Source organism: Equus caballus, chromosome 10 (assembly GCF_041296265.1).
Source record: "Equus caballus isolate H_3958 breed thoroughbred chromosome 10, TB-T2T, whole genome shotgun sequence".
Lineage (NCBI taxonomy): Eukaryota > Metazoa > Chordata > Mammalia > Perissodactyla > Equidae > Equus > Equus caballus.
The window spans coordinates 15,244,607-15,272,438 of record NC_091693.1 but is presented as its reverse complement, the minus strand read 5'-3'; the positions used below and the strand labels follow the sequence as shown (position 1 = coordinate 15,272,438).

Below are 27,832 nucleotides of genomic sequence, written 5' to 3'. Positions count from 1 at the left end.
CTTATGGTCACTCACAAATACACAGTCATAGTGTCACAGGGTTTTATGTTCATATAATCAAAATCACACATACTTAGCTCAGAGTCACGCAGTTACTCAACAGTCTTGTTCACACAGTGAATCACATTCACAATCTCCACAAAACACACACAAGAAAAGCACATCTTTCAAAACATCCCATAAATTTTAAGTCATACTCACAGATAAAAACATACAATCTCATAACTAAAGTCACAATTTCATAAGCCCCCACAAGTGGATCCTATTATATAATTTCACACAGTCACAAAAGCATTCAAACTTTTTACTGCCTATTCCAAAATAGACTTGGAAATAAATTTTCATTAGGATACTAAAACACGTGTTCAAATTTCATTCTCAAGGTTCTCATTCAGCTGGGGAAGGAAATACTCCACTCCATATTGGAGCCACAGAGGGGCTCACATGAGGGAAGCTCGATTTAAACATTTTCTTTGACTTAAAAATTCATCTTTAATTCTAATTTTAAAAGAATTTTTTGTGGCCCCCTACAAGTATTGTGGGCCCTACGCACTTCCCCTATTGTGCCTAGTGGATGAGTAGGCCCTGCAGGATGCATCTTGGGCAAAAGTCGGCCAAACTCGGGTTTTAGTGGAGAGAAAAAGGTTAAGTCACTGGACATGAGGAATTTTGGGGTGGGGGTGGAGGGGCGGGGAGGAAGAGGGCTTTAATAAATTTAATATGATCTCAAAATCTGAAACACAAATCATTTTCACATCCAAAACAAAATCCGAAACAAACCACATAAGAAACACAACCCCACGCTCGGCTGCAGACACACCACGGGTCCCACGATGTGACGGAGAACGAAAACACAAACACACCTACAGAGGCCCAAGCAGGCTTTCTTCAAAATGAAAGCATCCTTAACGCCTGCTGTGCTCCCTTGGGGGGGCGAGGACAAAAGTCCCCATCCTCACAAAGCTCACACCCACGGACCCTACCCAGGTAGGTGGCATGCGGGTTTGAGGCGCTGGAGTCCGCCCGCCCCTGCTCTGCCTTCTACAGCCTGGTCTCTAATCCCACCCGCCTCCTCCACGCACGCAGGACCACGTGGACCCACCACCATCCACCGGTCAGGGCCCGCGCCTGCGCTCTCCGAGCACGGGCTCCAGCCCTCGGGCTGCCCGCCGGCATGACTCCTCCGGCTGGACTACATTTCCCAGAAGCCATCGGGCGCGCATCACCCTCGACCCCTGGGTCCTCTTCCGGTGTCTGAGCTGCTGTGGTCCCTACGTGTTGAGTAGGATGTGTGCAGAGAACGTCAGCGGAGGCTTCCACAGTCCCTGACTACGGCCGGACGGGACCCTGCGGAGGGGGTGAGAGGCGCTCCAGGCCGGGGCGCTCCGGCCGCGGACAGGGCGGCGGGCCCGGAGCCTCAGGCCTGTCCTGCGTGAGCAGCGGGGGAGACGGGTGTGCCTGTGAGCGACTGCGCGTGTGTGTGTGTGTTAGATCTAGGCGTGCCTCTGTCCGTTTGTGTGTCAGTGACTCTGTGTGTGTGTGTGTGTGTGTGCGTCTAAGTCTAGGCGTGTCTGTGTGTGTGTGTGTCTAGGTCTAGGCGTGTGTCTGTGTGTGTCAGTGACTGATGTGTGTGTCTCTAGGTCTAGATGTGTCTCTGCGTGTGTGTCTTGGTCTAGGCGTGTCTCTGCGTGTGTGTTAGTGACTGATGTGCATGTGTCTTTAGGTCTAGGCGTGTGTGTGTGTCAGTGACTGATGTGTGTGTGTGTCTAGGTCTAGGCGTGTGTCTGTGCGTGTGTGTGTCAGTGACTGATGTGTGTGTGTGTCTAGGTCTAGGCGTGTGTCTCTGTGCGTGTGTGTCAGTGACTGATGTGTGTGTGTGTCTAGGTCTAGGCGTGTGTCTGTGCGTGTGTGTGTCAGTGACTGATGTGTGTGTGTGTCTAGGTCTAGACGTGTCTCTGTGCATGTGTGTCAGTGACTGATGTGTGTGTGTCTAGGTCTAGGCGTGTCTCTGTGCCTGTGTGTGTCACTGACTGATGTGTGTGTCTCTAGGTCTAGATGTGTCTCTGTGTGTGTGTGTCTTGGTCTAGGCGTGTCTCTGCGTGTGTGTTAATGACTGATGTGTATGTGTCTCTAGGTCTAGGTGTGTGTCTGTGCGTCAGTGACTGATGTGTGTGTCTCTAGGTCTAGGCGTGTCTGTGCGTGTGTGTGTCAGTGACTGATTGTGTGTGTGTCTTGGTCTAGGCGTGTCTCTGTGCGTGTGTGTCAGTGGTGTGTGTGTGTGTCGAGATCTAGGTGACTCTGTGCGTGTGTGTCAGTGACTGCTCTTGCCTGTGTTTACTTAACTGGGTGATTGTGCTATTTAACCGCGTGGCCTCTGGGTGAGCGAGGCTTGTGTGGCTGTGTGGCCGTGTGGCTTGTCACGGGGACTCGTGGCTCTAGACTCCGCTGATTCCTCCGCCTCGCAGCCACTTGGGGTCTGCTGAGAGTAAAAGGGAAGCTAGATTCTGAGCCTTAGAATGGAGGAAGGGAGGATGCCAGAGAGACACAGACTTGATCTTGATTTTTTGAAGCTGGATGCGGCCCCAAGGCAGGGTTCCGGGAAGACCTGATAAGGTCCCAAGAGTAGGATTCCCTCCTGGGAGGGTCCCCCCTTGGACGCTCGGAGGGGCCAGCTACCTGTTTCATAATCACAGCATTTCCTGAACTCGGGCCCCGAGAACCTGAGTTAGAGACAGAATTAGAGACAGGTTCCGCCCCAGACATCAGTGACCCCGGCCTCTCTCAAACAGGGAATGGTCAACTCTCTTCCAGCCCCTTCCTACGCCCACCTGGTTGTGTGTGGGACCTGGGGAGAGGATGTATCTTGGAGGGTGTTTTGTGAGTTACTGTGTTTTCCAAGAAAATCCTGATATCTCATGATTGCCTTCTCTTTTCCCAGTGCTGCCTGTCTCTAAAAAAAGGATCCTGAGAGAGGAAAGAATTTTTGTTACACATCTAAAAGTTAAAGTCCAGGTGAGCTTGTGTTTCCTCATTATTCATAAAATACACTTGAATTGTAAAGACGTGAGACCCTTCTTTTCCTTCTGCTGAAATGTCCTGCCTGATAGTGACAGATCTGTAAATCATAGGGCCACTCAGATGAATCACCCTCGTCAGGGTCCCCACCCCCTTCTCTCCATAACTTATTTAACCTGTTGCCTAGTGTTAGCTCCTAAATTTCTAATTCTTGAGTAAAAACTAAATTATTCTATAATGAATATCATTATGCATAGATTTTTATGTCCTTTTATAGTCATTTCCCCAAGGATAAATTTCTAGTTTTGAAATTTGATTCAAATTCCTAGTTTTGAAATTTGAATCCAATACCAGATATTTACAGTATACCAATATGCTTGTAAGCATTGGAATACAATGACAAAAAGATATTTGCTATCCTCAAATGACTTGTTATCCAGTAAGGAAATGAAATCAGAATAGGAATAAGATAGAAGGTGTGAAATGCCACCAGAGAAGTTCAGGTGACCTGCCTTGGGAGTTTATAGGAAGACACGTCATTCTGACTACAGCGGCGTTGCCAGGATATGAGCAGATTTTGAGAACTCGGTGAAGGAAAATGGATTTTACGCCGTAGAGTTTTTATTCTAGTGATATTAAATGCAAAGTGACATTCAATGGGATAAGATGTCTCAACAGCTGTTTGCAGACATTGTGGCTGGGAGGACAGGTTCAGAAGCAAAATAAACCCATCCATCAGGAATGTATAATAGGAAGCAGCCTTGAGACTACCGGTAATGCGTACAGAACGTCACAGTCTCCGGTTTCATGAGCATACATTTCCGTAGGCAAACAAATCGTGGAGTTGGTTGAGGCCATGGGAACTCATGGGAAGGAAAGAAAACCTTTCAGTGAAAACACAGCAACTGTTTTTAGAACAGCGCTGGCTCTCAAATGTAGGGCGCATCAGAGTCACCTTCAGGGCTTTTCAAGCAAGATTACTGGGCGCGCTCCCAGAGTTTCTAATTCAGTAGGTCTGCCATGGATTTGAGAATCTGCATTCCTAACAAGTTCCCAGAGACAAAATTTTGAGGACCTTTGTTCTACAGTGCTTCATTTTCAGGTTCAAAGATGTTAAAGGAGGGGGGGATTTTTTCCAGCATTTGGAGAAGAAGTTGCTCTTTTCAAAAATAAAAAACATAGGGGCTAGCCCGGTGGTGCAGCAGTTAAGTTCGCACGCTCCGCTTAGGTGGCCTGGGGTTTGCTGGTTTGGATCCCAGGTGCAGACCTACACACTGCTTATCAAGCCATGCTGTGGCAGGCATCCCACATACAAATTAGAGGAAGATGGGCGTGGATGTTAGCGCAGGGCCAATCTTCCTCAGCAAAAAAAAGAGGAGGATTGGTGGTGGATGTTAGCTCAGGGCTGATCTTCCTCAAAAATAAAAAAAAACAAAAATGAAAAACATAGCTGTTTGTGAGTGTGTGTCAAATTAATGAATGGCCATTGTTTAAGATTTAGTGAAATAAGCTTTTAAGAAAAGAAAGCAAATCAGGGCTATGACATATAAATAAGCAATGGTAATATATGGATATATACTTTTCCATACTGTTTTCTATTTATTGATGTCTGTCACTTTTTCTCCTTATATTTATAAATATGCATATTTTGTATATGTAATCATATTTTATGTTTATATAATTTTGTACATTTGTAACCTAATTTTTAACAGCTTTATTGAGATACAATTCACATGCCACACAATTCAACCATTTAAAGTGTACAACTTAATATATGTAGTATATTCACGGTGTTGTGCAGCCGTCACCGCAGTCAACTTTGGAACATTTTTATCACCCCAAAAAGATACCCTAAACCCATTAGCAGTCGCTACCCATTTCCCCGAGTCGTTCCAGCCATAGGCAACCACTTGTCTGCTTTCTGTCTTTATTAATTCATCCCTTTTGGACATTTCATAGAAATGGAATCATACAATATGTGGTCTTCTGTGACTGGATTCTTTCACTTAGTGTAGTGTTTTCAAGATTCATCCATGTTTTAGTGTGCATCAGTACTTATTTCTTTTTATCACCAAATAATATTCCATTGTGTGGATACGCCACTTTTATTTACCCATTCCTCAGTTGATGGACATTTGGGTTTTTTACTCTTTTTTAGCTGTTAGGTATAATGTTGCTATGAACACTTGTGTACAAGTTTTTGTGTAGACATATGTTTTTATTTCTCTTAGATGTATGCTTAGGGGTGGAATTGCTGGTTCATACAGTAAGTCTTTTGAGGCAAGTCAGATTATTTTCCAGAATGTCTGTACCATTTTATCTTCCCACCAGCCATGTTGAGGGTTCCAGTTTCTCCCATTCTCACCAACACCTGTTATTATCTCTCTTTTTTATTATAGCCATCCTAATGGATATGCAGTGGGTCTTGTGGTTTTGATTTAAATTTCCCTGATGGCTTTATGATACTGAGCATCTTTTCCTGTGCTTATTGGCCATTCGTGTATCTTCTTTGGAGAAATGTCTATTCGAATTCTTTACCCACTTTTTAATTGGGATTTTGGTCTTTGTTACCTACTTTTTTTAGTGCTACTATATCTTGAATATTTTCATTCCTTTAGCAGTTTCTCAAACTTAGCATTTAATGACTGCTTAATATTTCATTGCATGATTGTTTTGTTACGTATTTAACCAAACAGCCACTGCAGAGCTCAGAATGCTGAGCACGTCTGCTTCTGCGTACTGCCCCACCCCCGTATCTCGATCAGCTTCACCTCTTCCAGTTTCTCAGAGCTGTGTGGGAGCTCAGGTCTTTGTAAGTTCAGAGGTGGGGACATGTGGGGACGTGGCAGAAGCCTTACTGGGTGCAGTACTGATGATCGCACCCTCTCAGAAGAACTTGTATAAGGGTGGGATACTAAAACCTCACAGGATCACGGTCTTTATCAAATTTTTAAGTTGAAAATAGGATCTCTGGAGCTTTTTTGTTCCCTCAGTGCGACCCTCTAAGGAGGCTGAAGTGTTTGAATTTATGAGGGAGCTGTTTGAGATTTGGCGATTCTTCTGCTCTGTTTTGCTTCCAGTATCATCCTCTTGGTCCCTTGGCTGGCTTTCTTTGGCTCTTCTTGTGCGGGACCTTTCTGCCCGTCTAAGCACAGGACTGTAGCTGAGTTTGTCCATAGCCACAGCATGCCTCAGTTCCATTTCTTTCCTGTGCAGGTTTTTCTGTTTCCAGGCCAGGTGCAGTTCCTGAGTTGGAACAAGGAGTCCAGGCCTGGTAGGTGGAGAGTGTAGTGACGAGAGGATGTGTCCAGGTGACTCAGGGAAAACCAGGAGAAGGAAGCTACTGCATGTCAAAGCGCAGGGCTCAGGACTCAGCGCGTTTATGTGTGTTCCAATTTGAGACGATTGGCTCAAAGACTTCAAGCCTTTGGAGAAAATAAAGCCTCACTGTCACACCCTAAAGATCACCAAATTCATATCTCCTTTTATTTCTCCCTCCAATCTCAAAGAGGGTGATTATATTTTTATTGTAAAAGTAGTACATTCTCATGCAGTAATTCAGAAAATACAGAAAAGCCCAAAGTGAAGAGATGGTCACTATAAACATTTTACTCCAGATCTTTCATCCATCCCTCAATGCACATGCGTATAGTCATATATGTTATTTTACCTGCCATAACAGGAGAAAAAAATACAATGTTTTTACCCATTATTGTCAAATAAAGATATCATCATTTCTTTCATAGAAATATGTAATATATGTAAGAAAGTGCACAGATCTTAGCTGTGTATATAACTTAATGAACTTTTACATTTGAAAACACCACCCAGCTCGAGACTAGAGCATTTCTATCCCCCTTGGAGGATTTGCTTGTGTCGGGTCCCAGTTAGAACCAGCCCTCCCCCACAACAGGTAAACGCTGTTCCAACTTCTTTCGCTCAAGATGAAATTGGCCCGTTCCTGAACTTCGTGTGAATGGAATCTCTCGTATCTGCTGCCTTTTGTCCAGAATTGTACTTTTGAGATTCATCCATGTTGTTTTGTGAATCGGTAGGTCCCCCCCCCCCATTGTTGTGTAGTCTTCCATTGTATGACCGTACCACAGTTTGTTTATTCATTCTCCTGATGATGGGTTGTTTCCAGTATTTGACTATTATGAATAAAACATTCTAAAACGTTCTTGTACAAGTCTTTTTGTGGACACATGGTCTTGTTTTTCCTGGGTGTATAGCTGGGGTGGAGGTGGGTGACCTAATTTACATTCCTACTGCAATGTGTGAAGGGTCCAGTTACTTCTTAAACTGCCTGACACTTGTTATTGTCAATCATTTGAATTTTAGCCATTCAGATGCAGGTGGAGTGGTATCTCGTGATTTTAATTTGCGTTTTCCTGATAAATAATGATGTGAGCATCTTTTCATATGATACTGCCCATTTTGATATACTCTTATGAAGTGTCTATTCAAATCTTTTGTCCATTTTTAGAGTTTTTTTTGCCATTTTCCTATTTATTTGTAGGTATTTTAGATATATTTTGAATACAAGTCTTTTTTTGTGTATATAAACATATGTGTGCATATGTGTGTGTGTGGAGGGGGAGAGAGAGAGGCAGAAACGGACAGAGAAAGAGAGAATATCTATTAGCCTATAGCTTCTTATTTACTTTCTTAATGATGTCTTAATAATGAAGAAATGTTCTTAATTTTAGTGGAGCTCATTTACCAGTGTTTTTCTTTTATGGCTATTGCATTTTTGTTCTGTTTAAAAAATCTTTTCCTGGGGAGGAAGGGACAACTCTTCCTTACAGTAGGATTCCAATTGTTAAATGTAGACAGAAAGAGGGATGTAGAAAATGGTCATTAGGCAAACACCACAGTAATAGTTGTTTCAGACAAGATCCACTGATAGATGCTAAAATTAGTGGATGAAACTTTGGGGAGAAAAAAGATTTGCATAGTGTCAAAGTATTTCCCACTACTGAAGATACATATTGACTACAAAGAGAATGGTAATAAGTCACCTTACCGTGGGGAAACCCAGCAGAAAGCACTTTATCCCAGGGATCAGGGTTAACATCACCAGTAATAAAGCATTGACATCGTGTGCCCTTTGATATGATTCAATGAGAAAGACGGCATCATGACAGTACAGTGGTGCCCTCTTATCTGTGAGGGATGTGTTCAAAGACCCCCAGCAGATGCCTGAAACTCTGGATAGTGCCACACCCTATATGTACTATTTTTTCCTTATACATACATACCTATGATAAAGTTTAATTTATAAATTAGGCATAGTAAGAGATTAACAACAATAACTAGTAACAAAATAGAGCAATTATAACAATATACTGTAATAAAAGTTATGTGAATGTGGTCTCTCTCTCTCTCAAAGTATCTTATCGTACTGTATTTTGGGACCGCGGTTGACCGTGGGTAACTGAAACCACGGAAAGCGAAACCGCGGATCATGGGTGCTACTGTACTGCCCCAAGTGCATAACCTCATTCCAATTGTGAAATCATCAGACAAACCAAGTGGAGGAACATGTGACAAAATAAAAGACCAGTACTCTTCCAAAGCCAAAAGGGCGTGTAGGGAGATGTGGTGGACACACTTCAGGGTGGCCTGATGATTCCCACCTGCTGGTGTCTACGCCGTTGTATAATTCCCTCCCCTGGAGTGCAAGCAGGATCTGTGATTGCTTCTCACCAACAGAAAATGGCAAAGGTGAGGAGATGTCACTCCTGGGATTAGTTTATTTTGTATGGCAAAAGTAGTGGGCTGTCACTACTGTGATAATGTTAGGTCATATAAGACTCCATCGTAGCAAACTGGAGCTAGAGACCTGCCTTGTGGGCTTGATGAAATAAGCGACAATGTTGGAGAAGCCCATGTTGCGAGAAGCTGTAAGTGGCCTCTAGGACCTGAGGGCATCCTCCAGCTGACAGCCAGCAAAAAACTGAGGTTCTCAGTTACGTGGCCACAAGGATTCTGCCAACAGTCTTAACAGACTTGCAAATGGATTCTTCCTCATTTGAGCCTCTGAATGAGAACACAGCCCCGCTGACACCTTGTTTGCAGCTTCTGAGTCCAGCCTGAAGACAGCACCCAGCTAAACTTGAGTCCAGACTCCAGGTCCACGTCAACTGTGAGATAATAAATATGTGTTGTTTTAAGCTAAAGTTGTAATTTGTTTTGAAAGCAATTGAAAACTAATACCATAAGAAAGACTGAAGAGACTGGATGAGAGTAGGGAGAAAAACAGCTAAATGCAATGTGGGATCATGTGTAGGATCCTGGAAAAGAAAGGACATTGGTGAAAAACTTGGTGATATTTGAAAGAGATGCCATTTATTGTATTGTACTAGTGTTGATTTTCTGGTTTTGATAATTGTCCTATGATTATATAAGGTGTTAATGTTAGGTTGAGAGGTGTACGGGAATGTTCTGCACTACTCTTACAGCTTTTCCCTAAGACTAAAATAAGTGGAAATAAAAATTTTTTAGAAAGGAAAATTTGCCTACCCCGAGATCATGAAGATATTTTCCTGTTTCTTCCAGAAGCTTGATTGTTTTAGTTTTCACATTTAGGCCTGTGATCCGTCTTGAATTTATGTCTGTGTATGTAGTGGGATCAGGGTCAAAATCATTTTTTCCATACAGATACCCAATTGCTTGAGCACCATTTGTCGAAAAGAGTATCCTTTCTGCTCCTAGTTGCAATCAGACTTCTATTGTAAATCACGTAACTATGTGTGCAAGTCTCTTTCTGGCCTCTCTATTCTGTTCCCTTGATCTACTTGTCAATCCTTGGGCCAGTACTGCTGTTTTAATTACAGTAGCTTTATATTATGTCGTGATATCTGGTAATATAAGTTCGACAACTTTGTTCTTCAAAATTGCCTTGATTCCTCTAGGTTCTTTACATTTCCATATGATTTTAGAATGAGTTTGTTAATTTTCTCAGGAAAAACCCTGCTGATACTTTGTTGGAGATGCATTGAATCAATAGATCAATTTAGAGAGAATTGATCATTTTAAAATTGATTCTTCCTATTCATGAAGGTAAAATATGTTTCCATTTATTTAATTCTTCTTTAATTTCTTTCATTGCTATTTTGTTTTCAATCTAAAGGTCATGCACGTCCTTTGTTAGATTTATTCCAAAGTGTTTTATATTTTTTATGAACTGTTGGGATTTTTCAAATTTCATTTTTCAATAGCTTTACTTTAGGACAGTTGTGTTTAATACATTGACCTTTTATTCAACAATTTTGCTAATAAATTCATTGATTAATTCTAATAGTTTGTAGAATTGAACATTTTTTTCTATGTACAAGATGATGTTATCTGCAAATAAAGATGGTTTTACTTCTTTCTTTCCAACCTTCATACCTTTCTTTTCAGTTTTTTCCCCTTATGGTCTCGGATAGGTCTTCTGGTACAAAGTTTAATAGAAGTGGTAGGAGTGGACAACCCTGCCACGTTCCTGAACTTAGAAGGAACGTGGTCCATATTTCATCTCTCATGAAATGATAGTTATAGTTTGATTCTGTAGATCCCTTTTATCAGATTAAGGAAGTTCCCTTCCTTTGCTAGTTGGCTGAGAAGTTTTATCATGAACTGATGGTGAATATTATCAAATGGTTTTTCCGGCATCTAATGAAATGATTGAACGGTTTTCTCCTTTATTATTTAAAGTTGGAAGACTACATTGGTTGCTTTTTGAAAATTAAATGACCTTTGCATTTCTAGAATAAATCTCCTGGTCATATATATTCTGCTTTCTCCTTGCTGTTATTTTGTTTAATATGTTCATGAGAGAAATATAATTAATTTTCCTTTCTTGCAATGTCCTTGTCAGGTTTTGATATCACAGTTATGCTGGCCTCATGACATGGTCCATTTTTTTTTATTTTCTGAAAAAGATTGAGTTTGGTTAGTATTTTTAATCCCTTAAATGTTTGGGAGAATTTGCCTCTGAAGTCTTTGGGCCTGACATTTTATGGGAAAGTCCTCAACACGGATTTAATTTCTTTAATAAATAAAACAATATTCAGATTTTCCATTTCTCATATCAATTTAGTTAAATTGTGTTTTCAAGGAGTTTTTTAATTTCATCCACATTCTCAAGTTTGTTGTCACAAATTGTTCATAAAATTCCATTATGAAGATAAGGTCTGTAATATATGTAGTGATGTCTCTTTTTATATTCCTGATATTGACATTTTTTTCTTGATCTGTGTAGCTAGAGGTTTTTCAATCTGATTAATCTCTTTAATGATAGAGATTTTGGCCTTCTTGATTTTTCTCTGTTGTGTATCTGGGAGGTTTTTTTGTCATTGGTTTCTTTTAGTGTGTTCTACTTTCTGTCAGCTTAATTTGCTTTTCCTTCTATAGCTTCCAAGGGTAGGTCACTGATGTTTAACCTTTCTGCTTTTATAAAACATACATTTAAAGCTAAAAATGCCTTTGTAAGCATTGGTTTGGCTGCTTCTCACAGGCTTTGAGACTTTCATTATCATTCAGCTCAAAATATCTTGTATTTCCATTATGATTTTTTATTTATTTATTTATTTATTTTTTTTTTAAAGATTTTATTTTTTCCTTTTTCTCCCCAAAGCCCCCCCGGTACATAGTTGTGTATTCTTCGTTGTTCTTCGTTGTGGGTTCTTCTAGTTGTGGCATGTGGGACGCTGCCTCAGCGTGGTCTGATGAGCAGTGCCATGTCCGCACCCAGGATTCGAACTAACGAAACACTGGGCCGCCTGCAGCGGAGAGCGCGAACTTAACCACTCAGCCACGGGGCCAGCCCCTCCATTATGATTTTTTTTTAAAGATTTTATTTTTCCTCTTTCTCCCAAAGCCCCCTGGTACATAGTTGTATATTCTAGTTGTGGGTCCTTCTAGTTGTTGCATGTGGGACGCTGCCTCAGCGTACCTTGATGAGCGGTGCCATGTCCGTGCCCAGGATTCGAACTGGTGAAACCCTCAGCCGCCAAAGCTGAGTGTGTGAACTTAATCACTTGGCCACAGTGCTGGCCCTTCCTATTATGATTTATTCTTTGATCTATGCTTATTTAAGAATGAACTTTTTATATTTGGAAACGTTTGAAAAATGCCTGTTTAGGAGTTCCAAGTTAATTCTTAGGGCTTCAAAAAAATATACATTCTTTGATATTAATCCTTTGAAATTTATGGATACTTGTTTTATGGCCTAGAATATTAATCTGACAAATATGCTGTGAGCATTTGAAGAGAATGTGTAGTCTGTAGTTTGGGAGTATAATGTTCAGTTGGGTCAATTTGGGTAATCCTATTCAATCTTCTGTGGCCTTCTTGATTTTTTTCCACTTTTCCTATTATTAATTACCAATGGAGGGCATTAAATCTCTAACTTAAATTATAAATTTGTCTACCCTTTAATTCTGTTGACTTTTGCTTTATATATTATGAAGGTACCTTATTAGGTACATAGCAAATACAGGACTACCATTATATTCTTGTTGAATTAGAGGAAACATCTCTATTACTTATAATACGTCTTGCATTAAATTCTATTTTATCTGTTACTAAAATATTTATACTAGTGTTTTTCTAATTACTGTCTAATATATTTTTCCACTCTTTTACTTTTAAAATATCTTTTTTTTTTTTTTTTGGTGAGGAAAATTGGCCCTGGGTTAACATCTGTTGCTGATTCTCCTCGTTTTGCTTGAGGAAGATCATTCCTGAGCTAATGTCTGTTCCAGTCTTCCTCTATTTTGTATATGGGACGCTGCCACAGCATGGCCTGTGAGCAGTGCAGAGATCTGCACCCCGGAATTTGCACTGCGAATCTCTGGCTACCAAAGTGGAGCATGCAAACTTAACCACTACGCCATCAGGCCAGCCCCTTAAGACATCTATCTTTATATTTGAAGTATGTTTCTTGTAAGCAGCATAATGGACCCTGTTTGCCTTTTTAATCTGTTCTAACAATCTTAGTTTTTAATTGCAATGTTTAGTCCATTCACATTTTACTACAATTACTCATAAAGTGTGGTTTAAGTCTGTCATCTTGCTAATGTTTTCTGTTTGTCCCATTCATTCTTTATTCCTCTTTTCCTGCCCTGTTTTGTATCAATCAGATATTTTTCGTTATTCCACTTATCTCCTCTGTTAGCTTTTTTGGTTATACATCTTTGTCTAATTCTTTTAGCAGTTACCAGAGATATTATAAGATGCATATTTAATACAGTCTCCTTAAAATTAGGGCTTTTACCACATACCAGATAACTTAAGAACATTTCAATAATGTAACTCCATTTACCTTTTCCACCATTTTTGCTGGTTATTGTAATTGTCATTCCTTCTTCCTCTATTACAAGCCCCACAAAGCATTATTATTTTTGTTGCTTTAAACAGCCCATTTGTTTAGTCATATTACTTATATGTTTACTATGCCTACAGCTGTTGATTGCTTTTTTACACATCTGGAATTATTTTCCTTTAGCCTAAACGTTCTCCTTTAGTATTTCTCATATTGGGGGTCTGTTGATAGGAAATTCAGCTTTTGTTTGAAAAAAACCTTTATTTCACTTTCATTTCTGAAAGTCATTTTCTCTGGGTATAAAATTCAGAGTTTTCAGGTTTTTTTCTTTCCACACTTTAAATATATAATTCCCTTCTTCAGGCTATTAGAGTTTCTGTTGAGAAAAGAACTATTTTTTTTTATTATTGTTTTCTTATAACCAATGTCTTTTTTTTTTAACTATGTACTTTTAAGATATGTTTTTCAGCAGTTTGGCTTTGCTGTGCCTAGGTGTGGATTTCTTTATTTTATCTTGGTCAGGTTTGCTGAGCTTTTTGATTTATGTATCAAGGTATTTTGTGAGATTGGGAATATTTTGTCCATTATTTCTTCAAGTAATTTTTCTGTCCCATTCTGTCTTATTTTAGTTGTTCGATTTCACATTTGGATGGTTTCCTGTATTTTCTCTTATGTTCGGCTCAGTTCTTTCTTTTTTCCCTCTCTGCATAAGATTATTGTTAATTTTACTTTGTGTTGATCAATACTGTTTCCTGTTGTTAAGTCCATCCAATAAATTCCTAATTTTAGATATTATATTTTTGTAATTATAAAATGTTCATATGATTCTCTTTTTTAAGATTTCGAATCTCTAACGATATCCTCCATTTTGCATTTCTCTTTGCCCGTCTTTTCCTCTAGTTTCTTGAGCACGTTAGTCATAATATTTTCAAGTCCTTGTCTGCCAGCTCCATTACCTGGATAATCTCTGGATCTGTTTCTGTTGAGACTTCTTCCTTCCTTATCAGTAACTTTTCCCTTTTTCTTTGTGTGTTTAATAATTTTTATATGCTGGCATTGTGGATAATTAGAGACTCTGGATTGGGTTATCTTCCTTTAATAAGTCTACATCAGGTTTCTAAGGCTTCTCAACCTTAGCGCTGCTGATATTTTGGGCTAGATAACTCTTTGTTGTGGGGGACTTTGTTGTGCCTTGTAGGATGTTTAGCAATATCCCTGATCTCTGCCCACTAGATACGGTAGCACCCCATGCACATTTTGACGACCAAATAAGTCTCCAGACATTGCCGAATGTTCCCCAGGGAGCAAAATCACCCTTTGTTGAGAGCCAGCGGTCTGCACAATCATTTTCAATATCTGCCTCATTTTCTATTATATGGATGCGCTATAGTTTATTATTTAACTATCCAAGTACTTTTAGATTTTCTCCAGCTTTTTTTCATTTTAACTAGTGTCTATTATATTCCTTTATACATCTCTAGATAAGTTTTACAGTTATTTCCCTTGGGTAAGTCTGAGAAATCACCTTTCCTGGTTAAATTCTTCTTATGCAGCATTCTGCTTACATGTCTCAGTTGCGCTAGGTTTTCACAAGTTTACAGGACACCTTGAGAGTGCCCTTTTCCCTACAACCTTACTAAAATACAGTGTATCCTCAGCCTTTTAAATCTGACAATTGAATACGTATAAAATGATGGTATCTTATTGCTTAAAAATATCCCCTTAGTAAAACTTTTAGTAGGTGATGTTTTACAGTTGAAAAAAAAGGTGGCTTTATAATTACAGAAAAGTGATTCAAAACATATCACTTTTACTTATTATTTGTGATATGGGCAAATGTCTTTAATTCTTTGAGCTCCCATTTCCTCGTCTGTTGAGATAATAAGTACGTTGCAGGATTAAATGTTCATGTGTATAGAGCGCCTATCACAAAGAAGGTTGCAAAAGTCTGTGTGTTGCATACAGCTTCAGTGAGTGTGAATTCACTCCTCCCTAGTGGGTCCTCGTTGGGTTGGGAGCAGGGGGCACAGGCAGTGGTTCATACCAGCAAACAAAGTGGATGCCGGTAGGGAAATCCAGCTTGGTTAGCCCAGTGGATCTTGGGAGTCATAGTTCTGGCTTAGGGGACAGGCTTCATGTGGACATGCAGTTGTATGGTGGTAAAGCTTTCCATGTTGGTCTCTACTGTGCTCTGCTTGTTGTCTGGTGGAGTCCAGGTCCATCCCGAGGCCATGAAGGTTTGTGTTGTATGGCCTGGCCTTGACCCTGAAGGTATGCCCTGATGCTGGAGCATCTACTCAGTATGACTAAACAACCCAGGCTGGGGTATTGTTGGCATGATCAGAATGAGGAACAGGCCAGAGTGGGGGATCTGGATCTGGCTGTGCTGCAAGAGTGCCTGCTCTGGATCCGTACTGTGTGGCTTGTTTCCCTAGGCATGGGGAAGGGCTGGGCTTTGTCGGGGCTTCTCATATCCCCTGACGTGTGTTTATGTGTTTTGGGAGGGCAGGGAGAGGGCAGGGACAGCAGAAAGCGGGAATAAAGAAGGAAAAAGAAAGGGTATCTTACCTTAATAATTTTTGGAGTTCTGAGATACACCAAGTCTCAAGGCCTCTTTTTCCTCCCCCAGCCCTGGCTTCTCTGAACTCTGCTTCTCTAGTAGAGGAAACGTGAGGAGGATCGGCAGCCCTAAAACCATGGCCCAGGTAAGTAGATGCCTCTTTCTCCTTCCTGAAATAGTATGATTTTTAATTCATGTAATATTTTCATTCTTTATCGCTGTCAACACAGATAATCAATAACCAACCTATAGGTAAGATTGATCTTATTGATCCAATGCTGAGGACTAGCCCAGAAGTGCAGTCTCCACCAGGGAAGACAGCACTCCAGAGAAGTGTGGTTTTCAGCATGGTTATATCCCATTTCAGAACAAAGAACATACACCAAGCATGACGGGAATACAATTTTTTCCCCAAAGTCACAAGGAGACGTTTTGCTGCAATTTAGCAGATACACAACAGGTCAACTTGACCTTGGTTCTCTGGGAAGAAAAGCTGATCTTCAGAGAATGACTGATACTGGTGTCAGAGGAAGGGAGACTTTCACCCCTATCTTTAAAGAGTGCATTCTTCGCTTTGGGAAAAAGTTTGAAGCAGATGTACAGTGCACCTTTGGTGGGCTATAAGTCAGGCTGCTATGGGAAAAACAAGTTTTCGGTTGAATCAGGGTTAAGCCAGAATGCTTCCCCAAATACCTCAATATGTGAAAACATTATTATTATTATTATTATTATTACTATAATATTGTCATCCCCTAAGCTCCTACCTAGCGAAGCTGTGTCTCTGAACCTATTTCAGAGTTTCTCCCCTTCCAGAAGGGTGGTGTCCTCCCCATTTGCTCCCTTGTTTTGAATGATTTGCACTTACCCATCAATAATTCATTCATCTTCTGTGTATTCAGTCTCCTGTCCAGACCAGGGCTGGAGCAGTGAAGGAGTGAGGCACTTGGAAGGAAGTGTTTGAGCTTCGCTTGTCAGCTTCGTGGTTTCATGATATGGAGGCGATGGTCCTGTTTGACCACAGCAGGGAAACATTGTTCCTAGTTTTCCAGGTAGATAAGGGAGCATTGGGTTACGAGTGGTCTCGGTCTCAGGGTGAGATGAGACCTCAGCTTTGAAAGGCTTTTAGGTTCGGGTCGAAATGGGATTGGTGCCTGCCTAGAGAGGGATCAGGGATCTGGCTAGGGAATCATTGAGAAATAAATAAGGTATCAGGGTCCATTTTGTATTGGAAGCGAAATTGCTGGTCTTGAGTGAATCCGTGTTGTTCTGGATCGGTGTACGTTGGTGTGTTCTAACTCAGCAGCAGGAGTTCAGGAAGGAATTGTAGAGAGGAAGCTCATCTAGAACTACACGCGGTAGATGAAACTGAACTGTGGGCAGGAGGTTAGGATTTGTGTCCAACCTAAATATCGTAATAGTATAATATGTTATATTTTAATATTATCATTAATACCTTAATACTTTAAGAAAGATTAAATCTGATATCTATACGAGGGACTAAGTGAAAACATTAGTCAGAATAAAGGAAATGCTTGTGACCTGATCTGACATGTAATAAACTTGTGTCTTGATAAAATTACTTAATTTTATAGAAATTGTATTTCCTAAGGTAGAAACTTTATCAGTTTTTTTGAAGTATAATTGACATATAATTAAGTGTATGTATTTTGTCTTTTTAAAGCAGCGGTATTGAAATATAATTGATAATAAACTGCTCATATTTGAAGTGTAAAATTTGATAAGTTTTGACATATGTATACACGTGTGAAGCCATCGCCACAGTCAAGATAATGAACATATCCATCACTCCAAATTTTTCTCACACCCCTTTATAATTGCCCCTCCCTGCCTCCCCCACCCTGCCCTAGTGCCCAGGGGACCCCAGTTCTGCTGTCTGTCACTATAGGTTAGTTTGCATTTTCTAGAATTTTATATAAATGGAGTCATACAGTATGTACTCTTGTTTTTGGTCTGTCTTATTCAGCATATTTATTTTGTGAGTCATTCATGTTGTTGCATATATTGCTAGTGCATTCCATTTTATGGCTGACTAGTATTCTATTCTCAAGATACAGCACAATCAGTTTATCCATTCCTCTGTTGATGGACATTTGGGTTCTTTCCACTTTTTGGCTATTACAAATAAAGCTACTGGGAACCTTCATGCACAAATCTTTGTGTGGACATATGCCTTCATTTCTCTTGGGTAAAACACTGGGAGTGGAATGGCTGGGTCGTATGGATGTTTAACTTTTTAAGAAACCAATAAACTCTTTTTCAAAGTGATTGTTCCAGGGCTGGTCCTGTGGCTGAGTGGTTAAGTTCACTCGCTCTGCTTTGGCGGCCCAGGGTTTCACCGGTTCGAATCCTGGGCTTGAACATGGCACTGCTCATCAAGCCGTGCTGAGGTGGCATCCCACGTGCCACAACTAGAAGGACCCACAACTTAAAAAAAATACACAACTATGTGCCAGGGGGCTTTGGGAGAAGAAGGAAAAATAAAATCTTTAAAACAAAAAAAAGTGATTGTTCCATTTTACATTCCCACCAGCCGTGTATAAGAGTGCCATTTTTACCACATCCTCACCAACACTTAAAATGGTCAGTCTTTTTAATTTTAGCCACTCTAATAGTTGTGTAGTTGTACTTTCTCTTGGCAGTAAGCTGGGCCCATCATAGGGTTTGCTTCATTGGTTACCTGTCTCTTAGAGATCACAGTTTTTCATTGCCCAGTGTTTTCTGCCTTGAAAACCATCATTTCGTATATTTTGGTCAAGTTTTTGGTTGCTTCATGTGTGAGGGTAAATTCAATCTGTGTTCTTCTATTTTGGCTGGGAGAGATTTGATAATTCATTTTGGGGGAAAAAAGTACCAATTCTTTTTATATATTCCTTGAAGAGAAAAAATGTAAGAACTTGCATTTATTAATAGTCTATGAGTAGGTACATAGCAGGTAGTGTGCTTATATATACTGTTTCCTTTAACTGGGAAAGTCTGATTACTGTATTTATTTTTATACATTTGGATATTTAAGTTTTTGTATATTAAAAAAAATTTTGTGTACTCCAACAGGATTCTTCAAGATTGTGTAGCACAATTAATTTATTCTCATCTAACTACATCATCATCTTATAACTTCAGCCTACTTGTTTTTATATATTGCCTCCTTACTGCAATTCAGTATTCCATCCTGAAAATTTTTTTATTTTTACAAGTAACACGTGGGTTTGCCATTTCAGGTGCCATTGACATTCAGTGATGTTGCCATAGACTTCTCTCAGGAGGAGTGGGAATGCCTGAACTCAGCTCAGAGGGGTCTGTACAGAGATGTGATGCTGGAGAACTATACGAATTTGGCCTCACTGGGTAAGGACATCTTCCTGAAATGATGTAGAATCTGCTACCTGGAATATCTGCTTTCTCTGCTGTATATTTTATGCTCTAGGCCAAGAAACCAGCTAAATTTCTGCTCCATATTCTCCAAGAATGAGTTTGAGCTTTGACAGATGGAAATGGACACCTCCATTGAGCACCTGAATCTTCCCTATCCTTCATTACCTTCCTACCTCTCTCTGCCCCATCCTGCAATTGCTTCTTTTTCTAAAGGACTAAAGGTTTGAATTCTGGAACTTTTTTATGCATAGCTACTGGCAAAGAAAACAAATTTCATGTTATATTTATGTTCAGAATGTCTCTAAATATTCTATTTTAATTGCTGGTGCACCTATATGGAGAGCGGGTTATTTCTCTTTACTACAAAAAAGCCTTGGTAATTTTTACAGTGGTGGAATGAATCAAGATCATTATCTTTTTGAATATTATTTTTTGTACTTATAGCTGTGGAAATGTTGGCTTGCACTGATTTGATAGATTTTACTCAGAAGTGGAAGTCTTTGTTCAGTTTTTGGAAAATACTTGATCATTCTCTCCTCTCTCCTGGGACTCCAGTTATACCTATGTTGGATCGTTTGAGCATATCTCACAGTTCTATCGTGTATTTATCTTCTTTTCTGTCTATTGTTTTCTGTTGCCCTGTATGCCAGCTCACTTATCCTCTTCTGCTGTGATCAGTCTGCTCCTAAAGAGGAGTTTTTCATATCAGATGTTTTCTTCAGTTCTAGAAATGCAATTTGATTGCCTTTTATGACTTCCAATTATCTGTTGAAATTCTTCATTCTTTTATTTACTTTCTTTTCACTACTGTCATTTCATCTGTTTTCTTAAATATTTTAATCATAGTTATTTTGGAATTCTAGTATGCCTTCCTTTTTTGTATCATCCATGGGTCTGCTTCTATCAATTCTTTTTTCCCTCTTGTTGTCCACCATATGGTAATGCCTCTTCAAGTTACTAGTAATTGTGATTGTGTGCTGGACATTGTGTACAAAAGAACTGAAGAGATTCCAGGTGATGCTATCTTCTACCAGGGAGTATCTACATTTTCCCTAGTAGTCTGATAGAATGGCAGGGATGTAGCTGGGTCAGTGCTGGGTTTCAGTTTTGGTTTTACTCAGCTCCCTCTTTTGCATCGCTGTGCCTGTACCTCCAGCTGTACTCAGAATCAGTGAGTTTCTCCAGGGGACAAGTGGTCGTAGAGCCTCAGGGCCAATACACCATTCTTTTTGATTGTTGTTGCTTATCTGTTTTGATTTCAAGCTTCCTCTCCAAATGGATCTTTTGTTCCCAGGAAAAATGCTGAAAATTAACAAGCTAATCATCCATTTGATAAGTTAGGAAAAGAAGAGCACAGTAGACTTAAAGAAAGTAGAAGAAAGGAAATAATAAAGGAAAGACAAGAAATTAATGAAGTAAAAACCAAACATAAGGAAGAGCATGTCACAACCATAAATTTTGATTATCGTAAAGAACTGATAAAATTGGTGCAACTCTCTCAAGATGAATCAAGAAAAATATCTACGTAAGCAAAAAAGGGGACCTCTTTACAGGCCATGAAGACTTGAAAATTATAATAATATTTTGATAAACATTATGCCAAAAACTTTGAAAAATCAAGTGAAATAAATTATTAGAAAATTTTAATCTACAGAAATCTCCACTCAAGGAAAAAAACCCAGAAAATGTGAGAAGTCTTATAAGCACTAAAGAAACTGAATTAGTCATCAAGAATCTTCCCACAAATTGGGAGATTCAGGCCTAGGTGGTTTGTCATTAAAGTATAAATGCAACAGTTTGAACGTGCAAGAATTTGGGGAAAATTTTCCCCATGAGCTCTTTTATGTTGAGTCTAACAAAGAATAAACTACAGAAAAGTATGAGATGAATAGAAAAATGACAACTTGAAAATATAGAGTATATGTATAATAGTTTTTTTTTTGGTGAGGAAGATTGGCCCTGAGCTAACATCTGTGCCAATTATCCTCTATTTTGTATGGGGGATGCCACCACAGCATGGCTTGATAGTGATGTGTAGGTCCATGCCCAGGATCTGAACCCACGAACCCCAGGCCACCGAAGTGGAGCATGCGAACTTGACTGCTCTGCCACTGGGCCGGCCCCTATAATAGCTCTTTTAATTTTCTTGTCTACTAATTCTCTGTATCATTCTTGGTCTGTTTCTTTTAATTGATTTTTCTCCTAGTTAAGGGTGATATTTTCCTGCTATTTGCCTATCTGATAATTTTTTACTGGATGCTAGACATTGTAAAGTTTACTTTAAAGTTTTAGTAAACTTTGTAAACATTGTAAAGTTTTACTCTGTTGGGATGCTGTCTTTAATATTCTTGTGCATATTTGGGGGCTTGCTTCTGGGATTCAGTTATGTAATTTGGAACCTGTTGATCCTTTTGTGGTTTGCTTGTAAGCTCTATTGGGGTGGGTCCAGAACAGTTTTTAGTCGAGGGCTAATTTGGCCCCCATCCTGAGGCAGGACTGTGCTCGGGACTCTGTTTGATGCCTCCCCTGTCCGGGGATCTTTCCATCCTGGCGGGTGGAAACAGGAACTGTCCTCTGCCCTCTGTGACTACCAGGGACTGTTCTGCCTGTGCCTGTCTGGTGGTCCTTTCCTGGGCCTCATTCATTTCTTCACATGCGTGTGAGATCCTTACTCAGCCGGAGTCTCAAGGGGATCCCTCGATGGTTCTCTAGAGGTTTCTGTCCACGCAGCTCCCTCCTTTCTGGTACGCTGCCTTGCAAATTCTGTTCTTCTTCTCTCCCTTAGTCTACTCCTTCTCCTCAACTCAGGGGTAAAGCTGGGCTCTGTTTCAGTTCCCCTCCCTGGGCTCTGTTCTGGAAATTCGCTTCAGGAGTCAGCTGTGGCACTTGGAGTCCTCACTTCACTTGTTTCCCTTCTCTTAGGGGACCACTGTCCTGTACTGCCTGTTGTCTAAGATCTGAAAGCCATTTCATATATTTTGTTTGGTTTCCAGTATTTAAGGTAGGAGGGTAAATCTGACTTCTCTGAATGTTACGTGACCAGAAGCACAAGTTATTGACTCTCTTGATCATTGAAAAATTCTTTGCACTTTAGTACAAGAGGTCCCCGACTCACCTTGTGTCTTCTCTGCCCTGGACTAGGAATTAGCTGTTTCTCCCAGGCACCCTAGTCCACATTAGTGGGAAACAGATTATAGAGACTGAAACTAGTCAACAGGGAGGCTAATGGTGATAGGCTTTTTGTGGGGATCAATATACAATTTTTTTCTATTTCTTTTGTGGAAGTTGATTTGTTCAGATTTTCCATCTCTTCTAGAGTCTGCTTGTTGTTGCCTTCACATTTTTATTTTGAAATAATTTTAGATTTACAGAAGAGTTACAGATGTGGTACAGAGAGTTCCAGTAATGGAAATACTATTCCTGTAATGATAACATTTTCCATAACAATGGTACATTTATGGAAACTATCAGATTAACATTTTGCGGTACTATTAACTAAACTCAACATTTTATTCAGATTTCATCAATTTTTGCACTAATGTCTTTTTTCTGTTCCAGGATACAATCCAGGATACCACGTTACTTTTAGTCGTCATGTGTCTGTAGTTTCCTCCAAATGTGACAGTTTCCCCATCTTTCCTTCTCTTTCATGACCTTGATACTTTCAAAGAGTACTGGTCAAGTGTTTTGTAGAGTACCCTCAAATTTGGCTTTGTTTGATGTTTTCTCAGGATTAAATTGAGATTATGGATTTGGGGGAAGAATACCAAAGAAATTCCCTTCTCATCATGTCATATTGGGGGTACGTGATATCAACGTGATGTACCACTGGGATGTTAACCTTAAAAACTTATTTAAGGTGGTGTCTGTCAGTTTTCTTCACTGTAAAGTTATTATTTTTCCTCTATTACATATCTATTGCCTCATTTGTTTTATGATTTATTTTCTTACTCTAAAACTTGTGTATTGTTGCAAAACTTCCTTCAACTACCCCTGGAAAACAAGTCCTTACCACAAGGTAAGTATTAAATAATTGTAGAATAAAATATTGAATTTTAAAAAGTAACTTGGATGAAAATCAAGGTAAATAAGGCTGAAAATCAAGGTTACCGGGGAAGGCACTGAATAAAATAACCATTTAGTTTCTGAAAATTATGTAACAGTTGTCAACTCTCTCTCCCTGACCCTAATCTCTCACACCTTATTACAGTAAAGTATGCTTTCCTCTATTATTTACCTTACACGCGAGAAAAACGCACATTCAAACTAGCTTGGTCAAAAATATAAATGGAAGAGTTGATACCTGATCATTCTTTAAGTGTCTGCTCCCTTAAAAATATACATGTCTCTACCACTATTGTTCAGTCCTTCCTCTGCATGGCCATGATTTTCTGCTTTTATCTCACTCAAGGTAATCAGGTGGTGTGTTACCTTCATCAGTAGAGTTTTAATATTATTCATCCATCCTACAGGTATGCAGTCTGTTTTGTTTCTCCAATGTCTTTCCCAAATTCTCCCTTCTGTTTCTTTACAGCCAAAGCCAGTCATTCTTGAATTTCACAGAAATGTATTTCAGGAATTGTATTAACTAATATTATTTTAAAAGGCTTATGAAAGTCTAAGCGAATAAACTTGAGGATATTGGGAAGAAATAAGATAACTAAATAACATGGGGAAAGAGTCTGGGAAACTGAGTGCCTGGGACTCTGCAACAGTGGATGTGTTGAATGCAGGCTGAAGATTGGCAATCGGATAGTGGAGCAGCCTGAGGAAATCTAACGTGCTAAATGGGTCAAGCAGGAGTTGGAGACGAGTGGAATTCTTCTGTGGCAAAACGTAGGGCCGGCCCCATGGCCAAGTGGTTGAGTTCACACAGTCCACTTTGGCGGGCCAGGGTTTTGTTGGTTTGGATCCTGGACGTGGACCTAGCCCTGCTCATCAAGCCATGCTGAGGTGGCATCCCACATAACAAAACCAGAAGGACCTACAACCAGAATATACAACTATGTACTAGGAAGCTTTGAGGAGAAGAAGAAGAAAAGAAAAGATTGGCAGCAGATGTTAGCTCAGGTGCCAATCTTTAAAAAAAACAAACAAAACCCCTTAGGTGTTGGAATATAGAATAAAGGATATGTATTAATTTAGAGTTAGTAGAGGCAGCCTTTCTGAGGAGGTGACTTCTAACCTGTAACACTTGAAGATAGTAATTTAAAAAAGCCGCCTCAGGATTCCTGAAATGTGGAGCACTTGTGTGAAGCCCCAGGAGATGCGGAAAGTTGTGGTATATTCTAGAAGCTGAAGAGATGTGGCGTGAGAGGATGTAGGGGAAAAGATCTCAAGGGCTTGCAATGCATTTGTATAAATACAACAGAGCTTTTTTATTCATAGTTGTGTGTTTGGGTTTCATTCTAAGACAAAGACAAACCATTGAAAAAATTACATAGAGAACCATCTGGTAGATAATGTTAGAAATGTAGTTGACCAGGGGCTCCTCCTAAAGATTCTGATAGACTCAGTCTCAGTGGATGTCTGAAAGGTTGAAAATGTAGGAAGTTCCCCCGGAAATTCTGATCCACAACTAAATGTGAGAACTACTGAGTTTTTCCCTTTGCCTGCTCACAAATCTTACATTGTCATGTGAACTTTCCTAATTTTCTGAGCCCTTCTTGCCATCTTAAAATTTCATGACTGTATTTTAGAATTTTATGACCCTTTTACTTCTCATGAATATCCTTTTCAATTTATCACTATTTTTGCTATAGAAGGCCCCTCTTGACCCCCAGCACAGCAAAATAGCATTTGTTTGTTTTCTCATTTTCTTTCAGACTTTGACTTCACAACTGAGACCAACAAGTTATCTTCAGAAAACAGCAGTTATGAAGTAAATTCATGCCATCGGGAGACAATGAAAAGAAGTAAAACCTTCAGCCTCATGGGCTTTATTTTCAGAAATGACCAACAGTGCAGTGTTGAATTTAGGAGCCAACAGGGACCTAAAGTGGGATGTTTTAGTCAAATGACATTCAGAAAATGTATCTCCCTTCCTCTATGTCAGAGAATTCACACTGGAGAGAAATCCTATGAATGTAAGGAATGTAGGAAGAGCTTTACTAAATATTCACACCTTACTGCACATCTGAGAGACCATGGTGGTGTGAGACCCTATGAATGTAAGGAATGTGGAAAGACCTTTACAGTTCTTCAGCATTTTATTAGACATAAAAAAGTTCACGCTGATTTGAAACCCTATGAATGTAATGGATGTGAGAAGGCCTTTAGGTTTTATTCACAGCTTATTCAACATCAGATAATTCATACTGGTGTAAAGCCCTATGAATGTAAGCAATGTGGGAAGGCCTTTAGACGTCATTCTCACCTTTCTGAACATCAGAAAATTCATATTGGTTTGAAACCCTATGAATGTAAAGAATGTGGGGAAACTTTCAGATTATACCGACATATGTGTCTACATCAGAAAATTCATCATGGCGTGAAACCCTATCTGTGTAAGGAATGTGGGAAGGCCTTTGGTCATCGTTCAAGTCTTTATCAACATAAGAAGATTCATTCTGGTGAGAAACCATATAAATGTAAACAGTGTGGAAAGGCCTTTGTTCGCAGCTATCTGCTCATTGAACATCAGAGAAGTCACACTGGTGAAAAGCCTCATGAATGTAAGGAATGTGGAAAGGCCTTTAGTAGGGGCTCAAGCCTTCTTAAACATAAGAGAATTCATAGTAGTGAGAAACTCTATGATTGTAAGGAATGTGGGAAGGCCTTCTGTAGAGGCTCTCAACTTACGCAACATCAGAGAATTCATACTGGTGAGAAGCCACATGAATGCAAAGAATGTGGGAAGACTTTTAAGCTTCACTCATACCTTATTCAACATCAGATAATTCATACTGATTTGAAACCATATGAATGTAAACAATGTGGGAAAGCCTTCAGTCGTGTTGGAGACCTTAAAACACATCAGTCAATTCATGCCGGGGAGAAACCCTATGAATGTAAGGAGTGTGGGAAAACCTTTAGACTTAATTCTCAACTAATTTATCATCAGACAGTTCATACTGGTTTGAAACCATATATATGTAAAGAATGTAAGAAGGCCTTTCGTTCTATCTCAGGTCTTTCTCAACATAAGAGAATTCATAGCGGTGAAAAACCCTATGAGTGTAAAGAATGTGGTAAGGCCTTTAATCGTAGTGATCGACTCACTCAACATCAGAGAATTCATACCGGTGTAAAACCACACAAATGTAAGGACTGCGGGAAGGCCTTTACTCGTTGCTATCAACTTACTCAACATCAAAGATTTCACAGAGATGAGAAAGTCTTAATATAATGAAAGTCGGAAAGCCTTTGGTGGTGGCACATCCTTTACCAAGATCACTGTTTCAGCACGTAATGATGTTACAGTAAAGATTAAATTATTTCACATAAAATATAAACATTTGGAAGGGCTGGTACATAGCATTTGCTTACTAAATATTATTATTTTTATGATAATCACTAGTGTTACTTTAAATAAATTCTGTGGAAGGAAGACCCTATGAGAATATTTTGAAAATCTTTCTGTCAGCACTTATCCATATTTTACTTAAGATAGTTCATTCTGGACAAAATCCCGTAGAAATAAGAAACTTTTATATTCAAAGCTCATGCCCCTGAAGATTAATAATAGGAAGAAACCCTGTGCCTTTGTTGAATATTGAGAGTATGACTGTTGAAAAATTGGGGCGTGGTTTGAGGAAATCTTCTTACAATAAATTCTATTCATACAGAAAACACAATCCACATTCTCCACAATTCAGAGAAATTAGAAACTAACAATTGGGTAGCCAAAAGATAGATGTTGACTTGAAAAGTTTTCTTCAAGCTTTTGAGTTTTCAAATTTACATAAAAGGTACAACAGTGATATAATGAAGGTTTGTTTGCCCTCCACCTAGATTCAATATATCTGATATCTCTCTCCATATGTATGGAAATGTGTATGTACAGATGCACATATATCATTCTTAGTACATACTGACAATATAGTACATAGATCACTTAGCTGTGCTGTTTGAGTGAATGTTTAGACATAACTTCACCTCTAAAAACTCAATATATAACCCCTAGAATTAAAGATAACCTTCTACATGATCACTAAACCATTGTTTACCTAAAAAACATTAACAGTAACCCTGTAATGTTATAAAATATTCAGTCCATTTATAAATTTGTCCCATTGTTTAAAGAATGTTTTCTAAAAGTGCTGGCTTTTTTAAAAGCCAAAAACCAGACTAAGCTCATATATTTTATAATATTAGGGCTTATTGAGTCTCTTTTGGTCAAGAACTTACCCTCCACCTTTTTTGTGACTTAGACTTTTTGGAGACTCCTGAGAGAGAACCTGTATGATGTTGCACATTCTGTGTTTGTCCTGTTTTGTTTCTTTTTTTGCAAAGTGGGCTTAACTTGTCTCTCTGTTTTGTATTTATTGTGAACTGGAGGTTATGTTTAGAGGCTTGATTAGGTTTCAGATTAAACATTCTTGACAAGACTA

General features: G+C 39.4%; 1 protein-coding gene across 3 annotated transcripts; it reads left to right on the top strand.

The window, feature by feature from the left end:
* The first annotated feature begins 1,139 nt into the window (after positions 1–1,139).
* ZNF404 (zinc finger protein 404) lies at positions 1,140–27,832 on the top strand. 3 transcript variants are annotated; one of them, XM_070224604.1, is made up of 6 exons: positions 1,140–1,358; positions 2,939–3,012; positions 15,957–16,032; positions 19,127–19,253; positions 23,012–23,082; positions 25,106–27,832. In XM_070224604.1, the coding sequence occupies exons 4-6, from the start codon at positions 19,180–19,182 to the stop codon at positions 26,626–26,628; spliced, it is 1,668 nt and encodes a 555-aa protein (XP_070080705.1). In that variant the 5' UTR covers positions 1,140–1,358; positions 2,939–3,012; positions 15,957–16,032; positions 19,127–19,179; the 3' UTR covers positions 26,629–27,832. The 3 variants fall into 3 exon arrangements, with proteins under 3 accessions (XP_070080705.1, XP_070080706.1, XP_070080707.1); XM_070224605.1 differs by lacking the exon at positions 23,012–23,082; XM_070224606.1 differs by lacking the exons at positions 1,140–1,358; positions 2,939–3,012; positions 15,957–16,032; positions 19,127–19,253 and adding an exon at positions 23,692–23,752 and having other exon boundaries at positions 23,013–23,082.

Bases quoted from the DNA above. Each gene is read 5' to 3' on its own strand.
- ZNF404 (XM_070224604.1), top strand. From the start codon at position 19,180: ATGCCTGAACTCAGCTCAGAGGGGTCTGTACAGAGATGTGATGCTGGA. The intron at 19,254-23,011 runs GTAAGGACATCT...ATGTTTTCTCAG, and splicing joins TACGAATTTGGCCTCACTGG to GATTAAATTGAGATTATGGA. The intron at 23,083-25,105 runs GTACGTGATATC...ATTTTCTTTCAG, and splicing joins CTCATCATGTCATATTGGGG to ACTTTGACTTCACAACTGAG.